The sequence below is a fragment of the Falco rusticolus genome, chromosome 4, assembly GCF_015220075.1.
Source record: "Falco rusticolus isolate bFalRus1 chromosome 4, bFalRus1.pri, whole genome shotgun sequence".
NCBI classification, from domain to species: domain Eukaryota; kingdom Metazoa; phylum Chordata; class Aves; order Falconiformes; family Falconidae; genus Falco; species Falco rusticolus.
The window spans coordinates 109,374,886-109,394,104 of record NC_051190.1 but is presented as its reverse complement, the minus strand read 5'-3'; the positions used below and the strand labels follow the sequence as shown (position 1 = coordinate 109,394,104).

The following is a 19,219-nucleotide window of genomic DNA, read 5'->3' as shown; positions in this document are numbered from 1 at the left end:
GCATATATAACAGGATCCATCATACAACCAAAATAGGAATGTAAACGCGTAATTGACCATGAAGCCTAGAGCCTGCAATTAAGTCTGAATGTGAGTAGTTCTAGCGAAATCAACATGAGTATTTATATTCATAAAGCCAAGTGTGTACCTGTACTTCTGCAGACCAAGGAGATGGTCAATGGTTACAGTAATACATATGTAAATATATTACCATCTGCATTTCAGAGAGCTCTTGACAAGCTTGGTTTTGCAAGACAACCTGTAGAAAACCAAGCACATTAAAATATAAGACAAATTAGTATAAGCTTTAGGTTAAATGTGTGTGTTAAATGTGTGTGTTAAATGTGTTTGCACCAAAACAAAAAGCAGTAATCATACAGCAAATATTTACCAGCATAGATTTTTATTTCTTTTCAAAATAATGGGGTTTGTTTAGATTTAAAATACTTTAGTAATTGCCTAAAACAAATGTACAGTTTGTTAGAACTTCTGGTAAGTGCTGTTCTTGAGTTTTGAAAATGTGTGACAGAATACAAGAAAATACAAAACTGAGTTAGCAAAATACAATAATGGAGCTTTATAAGAGGGACACACATTCTATGTTATTTTAACTAAGTCTATCAGGTAAACATGCTGTAACAGCTCTCCACGTAGAAATGCCTGCCTATAAACTTAATCTGCAACCTGAATCCCAGGAAAAATTCACTACTGAACCAATTCAAGGCTAGTAGGTCAAAGGAAAAAAATAATTAATTTCAAGCTGTGTTTCTTCATTGAATAAATTTTCCCTTTTTCCATAAAGTATTCTTTTTTCATTTTAATAGATTGATATATATCATAAAATCACTATACAACATTGTCTTACTATTGAAGATTCACCTAAGTTTGTAGCCATAATGTAAGTTACTTTATATGCAAACAGTTAAGTGTTTCATAAAAAAAATATTTATTTATTGCATCTAGTCAAAAAAAAAAACTTTGATGGCTCTTAAAATAAATCACTGTGTGGCTAATTGCCAAACAATCCCTTCCTTCCTCTGGCTTGCTTTTTCAAGAACTATGAAAAAACCCTGGAGTTCTTTGTGATCTAGACAACCAAAGATTAGTCTGTATGGGATCAGGATGCACAGTACTTGATTAAACCCACATACTTCTCAAATGAACTATAAGGATAAAAAAAATGTGGTTTGTTATTGTGCCCATTTCCAAAGGACAGCTCACAAGGTTTCCTCCTCACGTAAAAACTGGAACACAGCTGAGAAGTCTTTCAGGGCATAGCCTTTTGCACACATCATTCTGTAGATCTGATGTGCCTGGGATCCCAAAGGAACTGGTGTCTTTGTGTTGGTGGCAGAAATCTGGGCCAAGCCAAGATCCTGTGGGGAGGGAGAAGAGGGAGGAAGAGGGCAGACAGGAAGAAAGGAAGGAAAGAAAAAGTCAGGGGAGAAACAATAAGGATATAAATACCCATGTACATATTATAGGTTATTTGGCTTCCATTGTGAAGATAACTCTACTAACAACAAACACAATATTTCAGCCTCAAAATTTCAGTCTTAGGAGAAGGGAGTCTTGTTTAGTTTTTCATTTTTAGAACAGTAACTCAATGTTATTCAACACAAAACCACCAAACTTTGAAAGGCAGGCAACTGCCTTCAGGACAAGAAGAACTGTAAGATTCTAGATCGCTATATAACCTGGTAGCAAGACTCAGACTTTTTCCCCACTTTGTTATGTCATTTCCAAATATAAAATTGCCCTGGCTATTCACTTAAGCATTTCACATAGGTTCTGATGGCATCATTTTCTTGTTCGGGCAAAAGGACTTCTTTCTTTCTAAAAACAGGTTAAAAATCAAGCAGGAGGAATTTGAATAACAACAAAATTGAAGCCAATCAGCATGCATACATTTACTGTAACGTGACCAGTTAATATCAAAATTTGTGAATATGAATGGTTTGCAGCCTAACTGGAAAGATGTATTTAAAGGTTCCTTAGGGACTGTCCTGGGTCTGCTACAACTCAAAGTTTTCTCTAATGACTGAAGATAAAGGGATACAGAGAATAATTCTACTGCATTTTTAAACACTAAATTTGGGGCAAAAAAAGGAGAGGAGGTTGCAAACAGGATGAATTTGTAATCTGTCCTGCAAGAGTCCTTGGTCAAATACAGCTATAATCTGAAATAAATAGGACGAAACTCAAAGGCAAGTACCAGGTGATAACCATAGTTAGCTACAAATAGTCAGCTGCGTGCGTGCTGAACAGAAATGGCAAGCTAGGCTGGAGGATGTCTTGAATTCTAAGCTGAATCAGACATGAAACCAGCCAAAGAAGGAAAAGCTAACAAGGGCCTGGATGTATAAACAAAGCTCTTGTCTAAGTATGAAAGTAATGCCTGCACTCAAGGTTGCCTTTATAAGGTCTTGCTAATGAAATAAATGTTGTGGTCTACATTTCAAGAAAGTTGCAAAAGAACCTCTCAGGTGTTACTAGAAAGTGCCTGGATTTTCTGTCCATCCAAGACTATGGTGGTTTATTAAATTTGCTGTGGTTTTATTTAAAAAAAAAATAAAAATCTTTGATACAGAAGAACTGAGAGACTGTAGTACTGCTGAGAGCACCTTTGGCTTCTCAGGGATGACTTACAAGACAGGTCTTTACTTTGTGTGTCTGGATTTGAATTAGCACAAGGAAATTCAAGATCTTACTCTACTCCCTAAATGTCACTTTGATCTGTAAATCGGCTCTATAAAGGTCATTCTGATACAAATCAGAATTATAGTTACTCTTCCTATTACCCTCAAATGACTTCAAGATCTAGCAAAATGGGAAAAACATACGTATCAGATGTCACACGATCCAAAATATTCTTCACCTGCATCAGGGCAGATCATTCCTTCTTGTCTAGCAATTCTGTTGAAAGACTGATGACCTGACAAATCTAGAAAGTTATCTTAGCCTCACATGCAAGAAGATATTCCATAATGTATTCCTAGCCTCTTCTAAATCCTCTTTGTGAAATCTGTTGCCATATTATCTATTTTATTAAACTCCAAACTAGTGAAGGTGCTTGGTTTTGGTAGAGGTGATGATGATTTATTTCTCTCTGAAGGGGCATTCACAGAAGCAATCCCTGAAAATTCTGAACAGACTGCTAGCACAAATACAATTTCATAAAGCACACCACTTTAGTAATGAAACTCTGACTCCAAGATGGTTGAAACATCAGAAAATATCTCAATAATTAAATGGACAAGGACTCCTGACTCTGAAGTGCAGGAAGGTTGTTTTGGTTATTTAAATACCATTCTACAAATTAGAGCTTTGAAGGAAACAAAAATAATACGAAAAGTAAGTAAAGTTTATCTTTAACTTCAAGTTGTAAAGTATTTTGCATCTTTTCTCTTGAGGTTGGAGATTCCTAAAGTGAAAATAGTACAAAACAGCTCTGAAAGAAATCTGCCCTTTGCTGACCTTTTTGGAAAAGTGAAAATCAGAGCATAGTTTATGGCTCCTTTCATACTCTTTGGAACTGACAACACCTTCCAGATGTATCACTGTACTGAGTATTCTGACCACTTTTTCTCAGCTTGGAATAGGGAAACAGATTCTTTTTCAGAATATGCTTCCAATGCTCACTTTGAAAATATGTTTCCTCACATTTATTTTGCATAGGACATAAATGAAACTGCCATTTGGAATAAAGCTCAAAGGCTGTCTCAACATGACTCGAGAATATTATGATACAAATTGAGCTCTTCTCGGGATTCAAAGATGACATTTAATTAGCCACTGTGTTGTGAGTGAAAGATAGAACTTCTGGCCTGCAATGCCTCGAACACAAAGATGGCGAGGGGAAGTAAACTAGATCTTTTAAATGCAAAATCTTTAGAGCAGATTTCTCATGAAGCTGACTAAAGTCTATGTTTCGATATCAGATTTCAAGACTGAAGAGATTTTCAGAGGTGTCTGACAAACTTTTCTGTCCCAGACACTTAAAATAAGGAACACCTGGCTTTGTTTGACAGATCCACTGCTGAAAAAATATTTTTAAGAAAGCCTTTGACTTCTACCATATCTGATAAGTGAGCAGTAACTTGAAGTTCGGTAACTGTGTTTAGTGACTGTGAGTCACTCTTAGATATTTTCATGGTGGAGTATTTTCTTCTCAACCTCCAGGTTGTTCCTACCTCTTTCTCCTTTGCATATAGCTTTTCTTTTTTAAGTGGCAAAAGCATGCTCTGTATTTCCTAGGAAAAAAAGTCCCCGTCTCAAACAATTCACAAACTGCATGGTATGTCACATACCAAATGAAATGGACAGTAGCAAGTCTTTCCACAAACTAAGGAGCAGTGTCTTAAAAGAGGTCACCACTGCAACAAATAATACCCTGAACGTGATCAGCTGTCTTGGCTACTTACTCATTCAGGTAATCTTCTGTCTATATAGAATAACATAGCATTGTGCAAGAGGCATGAGAGAAATGCAGTGCTTTTCCTTCTTACTGAGGATTCCAGCCTAAAGAAGGCACTCTTCAGGACCGGCTGGAAGGCATAATCAGAAGAGGCGAACAGCAATTACAAACCTCTCTGAGGACCTCTCCTCTTAGTTATCACTGATGCTTTATAACCAGAAGATGGCAGTTTCAACAGGCACAAGCCAGGCTGCTATTCCTCTAATGAAAGGAAGATCTTTCAAGGCTGCTTCCAGAGGAGATGAAGATCCCTCTTAAAAGCAGACCAAAAGAAAAAACTCTTTACAAAGAAATTTAAAACGGAGGGAAGGAAATATGTGCCCGCATCTCATTTATACTATGAGGTTATTCTGGGTAAGAGTAAGAGTTATGAATCATGAGAACAGAGATTGCAGTGTTACACAGGGCACAACAGGCAGAACAGATTCTGGAAACGGCAGGAGCTTTAAGGCAGGGCCAAGATCAGGTTGCTTACCGCTACTCAATAGCCCAGCAAACTCCAAACAATAACCTAACACATTTTATAAATCAGTTATCTAAATAACACTTTATTGTCCCCTGTGTTCAATGCTGCATACATGACGTAAAACCTGCTGCTTTCCCAGCATGTTTAAACACATCCTCAAAGAAATGAAAGCTCCTGGTTGTTGGTCTATAAATGTAAAATGTTGTAGGCTGACCACTGAGGGCTTTTGAGACACGCAGCATTAGCAAAATCTTTTGGTGTTACCACATGCAAAAATACTCTGGCCCACTCTGGACAGAATTTGGCTAATTCCACTGAATATGCAAATGCACCAATTGACATAAGTCAACTGCAAAATGACAGGAACAGTATCAGTAGGCAGGTATTACATACAGGAACTCCAGCACTGTGGAGATTTGCGTGAGTTTGATCACCAGCTCTGAGAACGTTGTTTTAGTTTTAACTGCTTAATTTCCATTGTACATGGAAGAGCTGAAAATGGCCAGATGGAGTTGGGAGTGCTCATAAACTGGTATGCCTAAAATCTGTCCTATATGAACTCAGGTGCCTCCCTCAGGACAGTATCCCTATGAAACTAATACTCAGTGCGAAATTATTTCCTGCATTTACATGCTTTGATGAAGGATCTCTTTCAGGGCTGGTTTTATAATTTACCTTAGGCAAGCATTGTGCTAAATGCAAAAGTAGTTCAAGAGTCACAGTTCTACAGCTCCTTCTTCTAACTGTGTCCTCACCAGTGGGATGCAGAGCCCTGACCTCCTTGCCTACTTTCCTCTGGCCTCTAAGAGTTTTGCTTTCATGACAACAGGGTGACTCAGGACAATGCTTTTCCTAGAACAGCCAAGAGCATGGCAGTAAGTGCACTCTCCTGGGATGGGATAGCTGTAGGTTACAACTTCTGAGTGCTGAGAAGGACCTAAACCCCAGATCTCCTACATCATGGACAAGTAATTTAGATTACTAGGTTATTACTCATAAGAAGCACTACTTCTGCTACCAACAAAGACGATACAGGAGAGCTCACAGGTGCAGATACCTGCAGAAAATAACTCTGCAATGGTGTGGGTTGTAACTTGTCTGCTTTCTGCATTCCAAATGGCCTTAGGCAGAAAGACAAGCACATAAGCAGCTGGTGTAGCAAAGAAGGGGATGCTAGAGGGCACGTCTGGAAGAGATTGGGCCCAAAATCTTAGATGTTTATGCCACTATTTGCACCTAATTAGGTCACCTGGATTTCCCCAAATCGCTTGAGTTTAGGCTCCTAAATTTTAGAGCAGTTATGCAAGAGGTACCTAAATGGCTTGCTGAATGCTTGCCATACACAGAAGTCCATAAGGACTCCTGGATTAAGACAGAACTCCAAAAGACAGTGCCTATAATCTCACTGAGTGGCTCAGCAGTAATAGTGGCTGGAAAGAGGCTGGCGGCTATGGAAAATCTCCCCACACAGCTCAGTAATTCAAGGCTACAGTAAGAGATCGGGTTCCCCTCTGTTCATGCACACATATTTCCCTGTAAACGTAATTTTTCACTGAGAAGAGAATTTGCTAGAAGCCCAGAAAGAAGCAACTGTACATACTTTACATGCAAGTGTTATGTACCTTAGCCATAAGCGTTGTTCCAAAGCCACCTTGATAATTATTAGCAGATGGTACTCCTTCCATCACTCCAGGAACAGGGTTGTATGTGTCACTTGACCAACAGCGACCTGAGCTCATATTCAGGATTTTGGCCAGCAGCTTTGGGTCAAGGCCTAATCTGTCAAAGGTCAAGGAAGAGAAGTGTTAATGTCAAAATGCACAAGACACGGGTGACTTGTTTTATATCTTAGGACCCTACCGTAATTCTCTCCCTTTATTATATGTAAGTCATGAAAAATGACAGAGTATTGATATTGGGGGTAGGGATGCTGTATCTTAAATCAAAGAGCATCAATCCACCATTTAAGCACTAGGCTTTCAGAGCTTTTTTCCTTTTGCACTAAGCAAATCCCCTTCACCTAGCAATTCTGAAAGTGCAAGCAAAATAAAGGTCCTCTGAGAACAGCAGTTCCCTTGTATTTCAATTACTAAAAGGCATTCTCTGTTCTGCTACCTACTATGTCACATACTTGTTCTTCATATCAAAATTGTATTCTCTAAAGCTGAACAAAGCAAAAAATTCACAAGCAAGTATGGCAGTGTGAAAGTACTTGTGTGATGTCTTTATACAGCAATGCTAGTGCATTTTTGATGTAAACAAGACAATGCAAATGATCCTGCTCTAATAATGTGAACAAAAATGCTACACTTACCCAAAAATATTACTATTGTATACACCTGTACATTCTTTGCTTTGCTATTATTAAATCTTCATTATATCCTCCTGCTTGTGGGGCAAGCCTGCCTCTCACTGTGAGATATGTTATCTATTCGCAAACATATTCTAGTTCTGGGTCAACTGTTGATAAGGTTACTGATTCTGATACAACAAAGCTTGTCCAAGTAGAAACACCGTTTGTTCTATCACGGAGCTGATGGCATAAACTGCTGCTCAGTGTAGACCCTGAAAGTTCTTCAATATTATAGGAAATTAACCCTCTTATGAATTCATATTTATGCTGATACTAAGTTGCAAGTGTAATTTTATATCAATCGCATTTATACCAACGACAAGCAGCAGCAGTTGTACAAATGTTCAGTTATACTCGTGACAAAAAGAAAAGCAATGGAATTATCTCCAGTAACAACCCAAGATGAGAAAAGGACATTGTAAAAGGAATATATCACAACCTTCTATAAAGGATTTTTGTAGAAGTCAACACTCTTTCCATTAGCTGTTACACCACAGATTCTTTGCCAATCTCCATAGCCATGGCGATCCTAGTACCACTTCCAATGCTGTAGCACTCAACATTTTAATTTGTAGGTGGGAAAAGTTCATTACCAATGGAAGAGTTGCTAAAATTTATGTCTATTTATTCCAGTAGACATTTTGGATTTGTAAAACTACATGTAAGACAGTGGGCCCTACAGCATGGCTCCTGTTCCTGTAACAGCACGTGTCTTCTGCAATTCTGCCCTCCTAATGCAAAGCAGGATCACTTTCTGTACTGCAAAGGGAGCTTTTTAGCATTACCGCTGTGCACTCTTTTTTATGAATTGCTTGCAGCAGCCTCTGGAATTCAATGGGAAGTCTCCTGCTGGCCTGAATGGGATCAAGCTTTATTCCCCTCCCCATTTTTTTCCCAACCTTCTGACTCAAATGAATGCTTTCAAATGCCATTTCTTTAAAAAATGTTTTTTCCAGCAGCAATATGTTTTCAGAGTATTTGAATGGTACTTCTACTTTGCATAGTGCATCAAAGTCTTCATCAAGAGCCACTCTGAATATCTGCTTTAATTGTTGTCATCCAAAAATCCCGTACTGGGAGCAGACAATGCCTGAGCTTTCAGATACACAGAGGTTGCTTATTTTTGGCCAAAACAAATCTCTTGGCTTGTTTTTTTCCTTATTGTCGTTACATCCAGATCAGTATTTTTAACAATTTAGTGCCTGCTTGTGTCATATCTAGGTGCATGCAGAGGCCTGTAATTACAGCTATGAGTATACTACAAGACAGAGAGCTTATTATTTCAAAATGCATATAACCCTCCCAAAGAATGCTCTTCTCACAGTGTTCCAACTACCTCTTACTTTAAAAGATATGTGTGTATTATACAGACGTGTAAAATATTGTCTGCACTAGATCTGGCTACTCTTGCTCTAGGAAAAGAGAAAGGAAGATAGTGTCAGTTTAAATCCCTGCTTCTTCAAAATTCATTGCTCTTAAACACCATGCAGATTCTCTTCAGGAGACCTGAACCTGGGTTTTTTTTTTTCTCCTTTGCAGCAAGTGTATCATTAATAAGAGCAAGTTAGAAGTGCTTTGCATTTCATCTTTCTGAGGATTCATCCACTGGTGCATATATAACTGACAGTTAAATTAGACATATATTAAAATCAGTTACTGAAGTCATCCTCTGTCTTCCACTGTGCCCAAAGCTTGTAATGGTCTGAAACCAGCTAGAATATACAGTAATTGTCATTCAGTGAGAGTCTATCCTAGAAAGTCATGCTTCAGTGGAGAAGACTGAGTTTCCATTTGAAATCAACAAATTAATCCAAGACAGGTATCTGAAAGGGCAAGTTTAATAGGAAGCAGCTACTGGGCTCTCAACCATGATAAAATGTTATTGCTGTTTCCCTGTAAATTGGCTGGGAACATACGATACTCTCTGCATAAGAGCTCCATTGCTGTTCAAGAGATATACTGCTCAAGCTATCAAAATGATGACAGTCTGCCAGTCCCCATAACAACTTGCCATTGGACATGGTAAGAGCTTGTGCATGCGCGTGTGAATTTACAATTACCAAAATGTTCTTCTCCCTTATAAGCAGAAAAGAAGCCCATGTATTAACTGTACTTATAATAGAGCAAAAACAATTGCTTTCCTCAAATCAATGCTTCTTCAATAACATTCCTAATGAGCTGAACGGCAGAAACTCAGCAATGGACACACATACCAAAAAAAGGTTAAAGCAGGAACCCTTCCAGCCACTGCTAAAAACTCAAGTTTTGCTGAGCTTTGATAAAACCACATACTGAAATTTTCATACCCTCCTCCAAGAGTTCAGTCTGGAACAGACAGAAAAATTGAAATGGTACCTCACAAAAATGATACATCCTGGTCTCATTTTAAGGTGTAACAACAGAAGTAGCTGAGCTGTTGAGAGAGTTTCTCATCTCAAGGTGCTTCAGATAAATATCACACGACATTGCAAATATTCAAGCAGAACCTTAGGACCCTTCTACAACAGCTAAAAATGCCAGAGCCACAGTGCTCCCAGAGGAATTCTTTTTTTCAAGGCACTCTCTAAAATTTGCCATGGGGATGTGCCCAGGGCTAATCATCCCTCAGCCTGCAGCATATGCTCCTTTCTACGCTGTTGACTCCCATTTCTGCTCATGTCTTCCAGCTACAGCCCAGCGGTACACACAGAAACCAGATCTAAAGACTGAAACTACATTTAGACTCAGCATCAGAGAGCAAAGTTCTTTTATTGGTTTTCATTTTATGAAAGCAAGCGGGCACAAATCCATATACAGTAAAATTGCTTAGGAAAAAGCTGTACTTGCAGCTTTTGATATAAATCCGGGTGCCACTGCAGTCCCTCATCATAGAGACAACTTCCTCTTCTGTTGGAAGTAGAAATGTCATTTTGCAGGGAGGTTATTGCCACAGAGCCCTTATTGCTCTCCTTGTCCCTTATATCCCAACCATATTAAGCAATCTTGCCCTGTCTTGTGTCACCACATAAGCCCTCCCCTGACTCTGTGCAGGCAGTTTCTGAAGGGACCGCAAGCTGCCTGACAGGCAGTAACTTCCATCTGATCTAAACACAAGCCAGGTATCAGCAGTATTTTAATTTCCGAGCTTTATTTTGCTAGTATTAGACATTGTTTCACTGGAACTCAGTTACTGACACTGAGATGATCAGCAAAAAGAAAAATAGTCTCTGGCTGTGAACTATATCACTTAACGTTTTTATTTCTTATTTGTGAAGTTTACATGTACTCTGTGTGTTGGTTTGAAACAGTACGTCAGTACAGTATTTTCCAATATGCACATTATCCATAAAACCATATAGTAAAATCTACTCAAGATTTTTCTACTGACAAGTTGCACTACCATGCTAGAAAAAAAGAAAATACAAATGACAATGTGAATTCATTTCCAGAATGTCTGCCACACCTTCTAACTTTTAGACATTCATAGTAGCGACATTCATAAAGCATCAGGAAATTAATGGAAAAAACAAAACAAGCCTTTCAGTGGTCAGAACTCAGGGTGGATTTTTTTTTTTTTAAATTAGTTATGGAATCTAAATCAAATCACTTCCAGTGCAAATGAACACCTTCATTAGTAAATGAAGATGTTTAGTAAATAAAGATGATGACAGAGTAAAGTAGAAAAGCAAGTGGAATATAAATGCAGCAATTACATAGCAATATTGCTTATTTTTCTGTAAGTTTATTGTGGAATTTTTGCTCATTAATGTCAATTTTCCTTCCTCCTCACCACATTCTATTTGCTACTTATGTTGAATTTTGGAACAATTCTATAATTTTAAATATCAAATAAATAAAACAATAGCAGATGTAATTTAAAAATGTGAAATGAATAAAACAGTAACCCTCTGCTTCAGAAAATGAAAATTTAGGCTTCATGGTTTACGAAAACATTAGAGAAGAGGTGGTTTATTAATAGAACTAATATCACACTGTTTTGAAGACTTAAGCTCAGACTATATATTTGTTTCTGGAAGGTGCTGTAATACGACTTTCTAGTTACATTTAGTTCAGTTAGCAATATTTTGAATAACTAATTATCCAAAGTCCCTAAAACTCAAGATTTAAATGATGTAGAAGATATACACAATGCATGACATGAAGATATTTTATATTCTATCTAAAAGTTAAGAACATGTCTAAGCTCCACAATTCCTATTATGAATTTTTTAGATTTCCAGTGTCTTTTACCATCGTTAGATCAGAGTCAGAATTCCTTCACCAGTTACGCATCAATCTAATAAATCACGTTCAACTTCCTACTCTCTCCAGACTATGCAGCCACACAATTCTTTTGAATTTTAGACTTGGAAAAAAATCTGTTAGTTTTATTAATATAGCAACATTTCTAATAATTAGAATTGCAATTGTTAACTTGTATATTACAAATTTGTACACACCAAAAGTAGAAAAGCTCTTATTCTAGTTACAAGCAGAAGTGATCTTCTCCAGGATTTAAATCACAACACATTAAAATCAGTGCAAGGGTTCCAAATGACTTCATAAGGCTTTAAATGACTGCCTCTGTCTTAAAACTCATGCTGTTTCGGACTAAATGAGATTTTGCTCTTTGTATAATTTGGGTTACAATCAGCAGGTTTCTTCTGCAGTAAGTACACTTCCTTCTTAATTACCATGATTGTAGGGTAGGGAGATTTGTATATCGCCACCTTCACACTGGATTTTTGCTTACAAACGCTGAATACAAATTCAGCCAAAATTTAAACTGGAAAAGGGCAAAATGAAAAATGAAAATTCTCAACCCCTTCAAGCTACAATGACTGCAGACACCAACCCATCCTGCACAGTGCTTATACACCCAGAATATCTGTCTTCCAAATCTCTTGATTTTATTTTATATAATTCCTATAGAAGTAGATAAAAACATAATGAAAAATCAGTTACATATGCTTTATTAAGTGAACCATGACTTAAAACAGAACCTGATGAAAGCTCTGCACTACACTGAATTACAATAGTTGTAAACAATGCTACTGTTTTATTATGGCTTGATGCAGACATGCTTCAGTATCTTACAGACTCTCAATTTGAAAATGTAAATGGTACAGGATATTGATAAACCAATTAGCACTGATGCAAAGCAAATTCCTCTTTTATCTCAATTACAACATGACAACTTAATAGGTCAAGATAGTCTAACATCTGAGACAAGGGCAATTCAATAAAACAACTGCATCTTGATATGGTAATTAAGAGGAAATGTGAATCCATTACATTGCCTCGTGTATGTGCACATATGTAGGCTTATTTATTTATTTATTTAAGCATTTGATGCCCTCTTGCTGGTTTTAGAGTGCATCAAATCCACATGAACACACGGTCTAAAGCCAGTTGATAAGTATCTACAATATCTGTAGTTTTAGCAGGCCAATTTTAAGGATGCAACTGTGCAGATAAATAATTCATGAAGAGCCTTAAAACATACTCAATTGCAAGATAATGTCTTCCAACATAGGACTTCCCTGTCTATAAATTTGCAAATTATTTAGATCTGGCTAAAAAAGTTTATGAAAGGATCGAATACTGTGATTTGAACTGGTACTTGCATGTACTCTATTAGAAAACAAAACAAAATCTCAAAGGCCACAGCAAAATAAATAGGTTACAATTGGAAAGGAAAAATAATTTTGTTTGAATATGCTGCCACTTACAAGTCAGACGTACCAACTGCTAGAAAAGAAATGCTAGTCTTAGCATTGGCAAGAGTGTAGTGGAGCATACTCCAGCTTTTTGACAAAGTAGGAGCTTTGATTATGACAAATTGCAGTGATAATGTCAAACAGAAAGGTAGATACTTTTTAATGCTTTGGTCTTCATTTAATATACATACTGTACTAGAGGTTTTAATTTACAATGCATTTTGGACTAATTTGGCAAAGTAAAAGCCAAGAAGAGCCATATGGGAGTATAATACTCTTAATATACTGTACATTAGCTTAGAATGCAAACACAAAGTTACCTCTATATTACCTTTGCATGTTTATAATGCAAGACAGACACTGTACATTGCACTACAACAGAACAAATAAACTCTTAACTTCAGATGCAGAATGCGACGAGTATACAGCCAATACAGGAGAATATTCCTGTTCTGAAGAGCCCTACTTTACTTAAATAATCCCTTTAGCATGTTAATGGCTTTATAAAAGAATTTCTGGAAAGCGTTTATCTATGTCATCTAATCATCCTTGTCTCAGCAAAAGTCAGCCATAATCCACAAAAACTGTTAACACAGAAAAAATGCTTGCATCCAATACAAAAGTCAAACAAACCTGATTCCAAGATTCATAGCCTCAGCAGTTCCAATCATACTGATGGCCAAGAGCATGTTGTTGCAGATCTTTGCAGCCTGAAAATAAGTTAAACCATCAATTACTTTCTGCATTTTCACAGTCCTAACATGGCAGAATCTTCTTTAACTAGGTCTGGGACACTATGGTTAAATGTGTCCCGACAACTCTCTTCTAAAGGTAGCACCAGAAAGCACAAATCTATGATAGATGAAGTCAATGAAAGCTGCCCTGTGGCTCCTTCAGAGATTAGGAAATATTTTTTTCTTAGTCTAGTAGCTTGGTTAGCATACGTGGCATGTAAAGGCTCTTTGTCCTTCAGAACATTCATTAAATCTAAATTTAGAAGAAACAAAATCAAAATCTTTGTCCTCTAAGGAGTATAATCTCAACAAGCCAATGTGGAGAAAAGCACCACATCAGATGGTTTTTGTGGTAAGCTATACAAGTTATTTTACAAACACATGGTTGAAGACAAGTGAACAAGCAAAGGAGTATGAAGATACATTATCATGCATTTAGTACTGGAATAAAAGAGTAGGTATCATTAAAGAAAACCAAAGCAACAAAAATAAAAGACTGAGATGACTAGTAACCCCTCAGGAAGCATTACCTGTCCAGTTCCAACCTCTCCACAGTAGACCACATTAGAACCCATGCATGTCAGTAACTCTTTGGCAGCATCAAATTCTTGTTCTACTCCACCAACCATGAAAGTAAGGTTTCCAGCTCGAGCAGCTCCAACACCTGAATCAGGACAACATTGAATTTAATATCACTATTTAAAAAAACTGTGGTAGTTTATTCTACCAGTAAGGGTCTGATGATGTAAAATTCATGTGCTTAACACTTCACTTACAATAAATCTCCCAAAGCCTAAGTAAAAGCAAGCCTACAGTCCCATTACTTGCAGGATCAGAGATCTTAATTCTCAAACATTTGATGAAGATAAAGCCACCTTATCTTTCAGGCATACTGGTGGATAAACAATTCACAAGATTTACAGACAACTGGCAGTATCACTATAGTTTCATACAAAGAAACAATCAACCCTTCCCTGCAACTTTGCACCCAACAAAATTCACTGTATCTGAACTACTAAAAAAAATATCTATTTTTTATAACTACTCTGCATACAACTATTGTCAAACTACTGCTCAAAGTTAAGTCTGCTTCTACCAGCTTTTCCAAACCTAGGCTAATTTTTATCAATGCTTTCTGATTTTCATGTAATTGAACATCTGAAAGACACAGACATATAAAACCATTACTTCTGAATCCCTGCAGTTTATTACATTTCTAATCTGAAGCAAAATTCTACTTAATTTGAGAAACGTTGAGTTTCCAACATAAAAACTTAACACATATACAATGACATAAAGAACTATGTAAAAAAACAATATAAAAATGATTCACACACACAAACACACTATGCCCAGTTTTATTCCTATAAACCTGTCCTGTCTTTATCATAGGTCAGTAAGCACACAACATAGTTCTTTGATTATATATTTCCTAAGCACAAACCCAGCAATTTTTTCCATGAAATACGCTATTCCTCAAAAGAAGCCCAATTCTAGTAAGAATTACTCGTACATCCTCCATCTCCCCATCCCCAACATTTAATGGATCGAACTGCTAGGAAAATTTGGCCCAAACTGATGAACACAGCTTCCTCACTATTTTTCACTCCAGCAAGAAGCATAGCCCCTGTATATTTTCTGTTCTATGCATCAAACTTGGTCTGTTAGCATGTACATCTGTAGATAACAACCTACTTTCAAATTAAATGTGCTCAACTAGGTACAGTGTTCTTACAAATAGAATGTCCCAGTGAAACAGTTTGTGCTTCCTCCACATGGCAGACCATTTGGATTTCATTTCTACAGTAAATCAGGCTGCTCTCCAGCTATGGTTCACAGTTCTTTGTTGCCAACTAGCTACCATAATAAACATTAATAAATATTAATAAATGTTTCTATTGAAATAGTTTCCAGAGTGTAACTGGAACTGCCTTCAGTGAGCTAGTTGTTGTGTAGTGACAAGTGAAAATGCACTCTTAAAAAGCTTATCAGTTGAAGACAGAGCTTTTTTAAAAAATAAGCAAAGAAACAAAAAATACAATCTAACCTCAAATAGCAAAAAAGTTATTCTGTTAGAAATATATCCTACTTAAACAGGACATTTCTGTTTTCATTGTGCCCCAGTAATAAATGAAATTATGCAATAAAAACAATAGAAAAAACAATAAGGCCACAACTAAGCCACCATGGCAACCAAGTTTTTGCACAAAAAGTCCTGCTAAGGTGAGCAACCATACCAAGCTCATCAGAGCTTCTCTCAGCTTAAAGCCTTAAGGCCCTGTAAGTGCTGCACCACAGCTAAAGAGTGAAGCAGTCAGTACTGGACTTCCTTTTCGACATCAAGGGCAGTTACACTGCAGCTCCTCACGCTGAAGAATTTGAAGAGTTTTTGATAGCTTTCCCATTAAAATTTCAATTGATGTACTGTCTTTGTGCAACTGCTCTGTGTGACTATGTCTACCAATGCCCCTTTCTGTATCTGTCAAGCATTTATTTCCCCCATTCTGCCTTCCAACATGTATCTCCTTTTGAAGTCACTGAAGAATTTCAGACAAATTTGATAGATCAAGCTCTCAAAAATAGTAAATACCTACCAATCATGTGAAAATAGGCAACAGAGAAAAGCGGCTTCCACTGAAGAAGTAGCTGCTCAACCTACATTACCACCTAGAATCACAGAATCACTGGATTGCTGGGGTTGCAAGGGACCTCTCAAGATCAGGAAGTTCAACCCTGCTGCTCGAGCTGAGGCAGGTTGCCCAGGACCATGTTCAGTCGGCTTTAGAATGTCTCCAAGGATGGAGACTCCACAGCCTCTCTAAGCAACCTCTTCCAGTGTTTTACTATCCTAACAGTAAAAAAGTGTTTTCTTGTGTGTCAGATAGTCTTTCATGTGTTTTAATTTGTGCCCATTGCCTCTTGTCCCGTCACTGGGCATTACTGAGAAGGTTCTAGCTCCCTCTTCTTCCTTCTATCCCATCAGGTTTTTATACATGTTGGTAAGATTCCCCCTAAGCCTTCTCTTCTGGCTAAATAGTCTCCGCACTCTCAGTTTCTCCTCATATGAAAGATGCTTCAGTCCCTTCATCATCTTCATGGTCCTTAGCTGGACTCACTCCAGTAAATCTGTATCTTTCTTGTACTGGTGAGTGCAGTAACTGGAGCATCCAGAAGAACTCAGTCAGGTCCACGACTTCAAAAAAAATCAGTCTGTACATACAACTGTTGAGGTACTGAAATATCGACTGGTAAAGATCTTCCCGCTCAGGTTGAGAGACACCCTATTTGCAGCCAATCCTTAAATCTCACTAGAACAACTCCTCCTTGGGCAACTCACAAGAACTGTGCTAAGGGCAAAGCCCAGATTTAGAGCTAACACAAACAGGTCATTGTCATCATGTTGGCTACCAGCTTACTATGTACATGACCACAAAGATTGCTACATTAATAAACACAATGATTTTCATTCCATTCCTCTAGCTATTTTTATTCAAACCACATAATAGCCTTTACCACTAATCCTGTGATCTGACCTGCAGCAAATTAAGTAGACAATTTAAGTCAAAGCTTACAAACAAAATCCAGTACTATCCATCATAGGTCAATAGCCTTGTATCTAGATTACAGACTGCTAAATAGCTTCAGAGAGTCATTTATTAGAGCAAAATTAATGCTGACAATAGTTTTCAGCTGGTTAATCTTCTGACAGCTGCACTCTCTCACTTGTTCAAACACATTTCACATAGAAAAAATAAATTAGGTAGAAAAAAAGAGCAATTTGTTGTATAATGCAGAAGGCTTGGAAAATTCTCTTTTTAAAAACAAAAACCTGTTTCCTTCAGGGTAAATTTTATCATCTAGGGTTCTTACCAACTATCAGCTATTTTATCACAAGCAACACAGCGAATTTATAACACTGGCAATTTAAAAAAATTCCGGCAGGGAGTCTAAGAGTACAAGAACTGTAACTTCAGCTAAAAATAGAAATAAAAAATCATTAGACAAGAATGCACAGCTTTATTTCACAATCACAGATTCCTTACCAACAACACAAGCCAGTAAAGTATTATCAGCTTCTAACAGTAAAAAGAGCAATGAAGAAAGCAGCACAGCTAATACAATTTTAAAAAGCCAATGATTTTTTTTTATCTTTTGATTTTTTTTGAAGATCTCTTACCACCTAAGAGATGTATGTATGTACCACTGCTCATTAGGGTCAAAAGTCCTTCAGAACAGATTTGTTCTTTCTAAAATACAAAAAGCCTCTTCTCATCTTCAGGGAATGGTTTTCTGAGAAACTGTATTTGTGATTAGCATATGAAGATTTCCTCTGCTGCAAAGCAAGACTGCTGGAGCCTGTGGCTGCAGTCACAGAATCACAGGTTGGTCAGGGTTGGAAGTGACTGGAAGCAGCCCGGCCCCGTCCTCCTGCCACCCACCCTTAAGGTGTTGGTACGCACGGGTGAGACCCCCCTCGGCCTTCTCCAGCTACACAGCCCCAGCTCTGCCAGCCTCTCCTCACCAGGGAGGTGCTCCAGGCCCCTCACCAGCTCCGCAGCCCCCGCTGGGCCCTCCCCAGCAGCTCCCCGTCTCCCGTGACTGGGGAGCCCAGCGCTGGGCCCAGCACTCCCGATGGGCCTCACCAGCCCGAGCAGAGGGGCAGGATCAGCTCCCTGCACCCGCTGGCCACGCTGCCCCTAACGCGCCCCAGGCTCCCACCCGCCTTCTCGGCCACAGGGCCACCGCTGGCCCGCGGGCAACCGGCTGTCCCCCAGCACCGCCCGGCCCTTCCCCGCAGAGCTGCCCCCCAGCAGCCCACCCCCAGCCTGTGCCGGTGCAGGGGCTGTCCCTCCCCAGGGCAGGACCCCGCGCTGGCCCCTGTGGGACCCCATGAGGTCCCCTCCCCCCGGCTCTCCAGCCTGCCCAGGCCTCGCTGAGGGCAGCACGGCCTGCTGGTGTCCCGGCGGTTCCTCCCAGTTTGTGCCATCGGGAGACCTGCCGAGGCTGCGCTCCGTCCCCTCAGGTCACCGATGACCCAGCTGAACAGGACGGGACCCAGCGCTGGCTACAGGCCCCCGGCTGGGCTCTGCGCCGCTGGTCGCAGCCCCTGAGCTCTGCCCTCAGCCCGCGCTCAGCCCATCACTGCCCGCTCACCCAGCCAGCTCCTGAGCTTGCCTGGGGGCTCTGGGGGGGGGGCACTGCCAAAAGCCTGGCTCAGGTCAGCGTAGGCACCACCCACCGCTCTCCCCTCATCTACCAAGTCCTACGCTCATCTTCTCTAGGATGATCCCCCCACACCTGTGTGCAGAAGGAGGTTGCACCAGCAGATCCCACAGAGTAGCTCAGCTCCATGTCAGGAGGTCATAACACCATCAGAGTTTTTCCCAGAGATATAAACTGGCAGGAACAGGTTTTCAAATATATATGATAAGAGGTCTAGCTAGTGGAGAGACATGCAAAAAAATGTATCTGGGAAGAACCATGTTGAGA

At 39.0% G+C, this 19,219-nt stretch overlaps 1 protein-coding gene across 1 annotated transcript in view; it reads right to left on the bottom strand.

The window, feature by feature from the left end:
- Positions 1-384: 384 nt before the first annotated feature.
- Positions 385-19,219, bottom strand: part of HIBADH (3-hydroxyisobutyrate dehydrogenase) — an 84,871-nt gene continuing 66,036 nt past the window's right edge. The window contains exons 5-8 of the mRNA XM_037385153.1: positions 14,260-14,393; positions 13,629-13,705; positions 6,566-6,722; positions 385-1,376 (exon numbers count right to left, since the gene is read on the bottom strand). Coding sequence (XP_037241050.1) covers positions 1,218-1,376; positions 6,566-6,722; positions 13,629-13,705; positions 14,260-14,393 — 527 coding nt within the window. The 3' untranslated portion in view covers positions 385-1,217. The remainder of the gene's footprint in view (positions 1,377-6,565; positions 6,723-13,628; positions 13,706-14,259; positions 14,394-19,219) is intronic.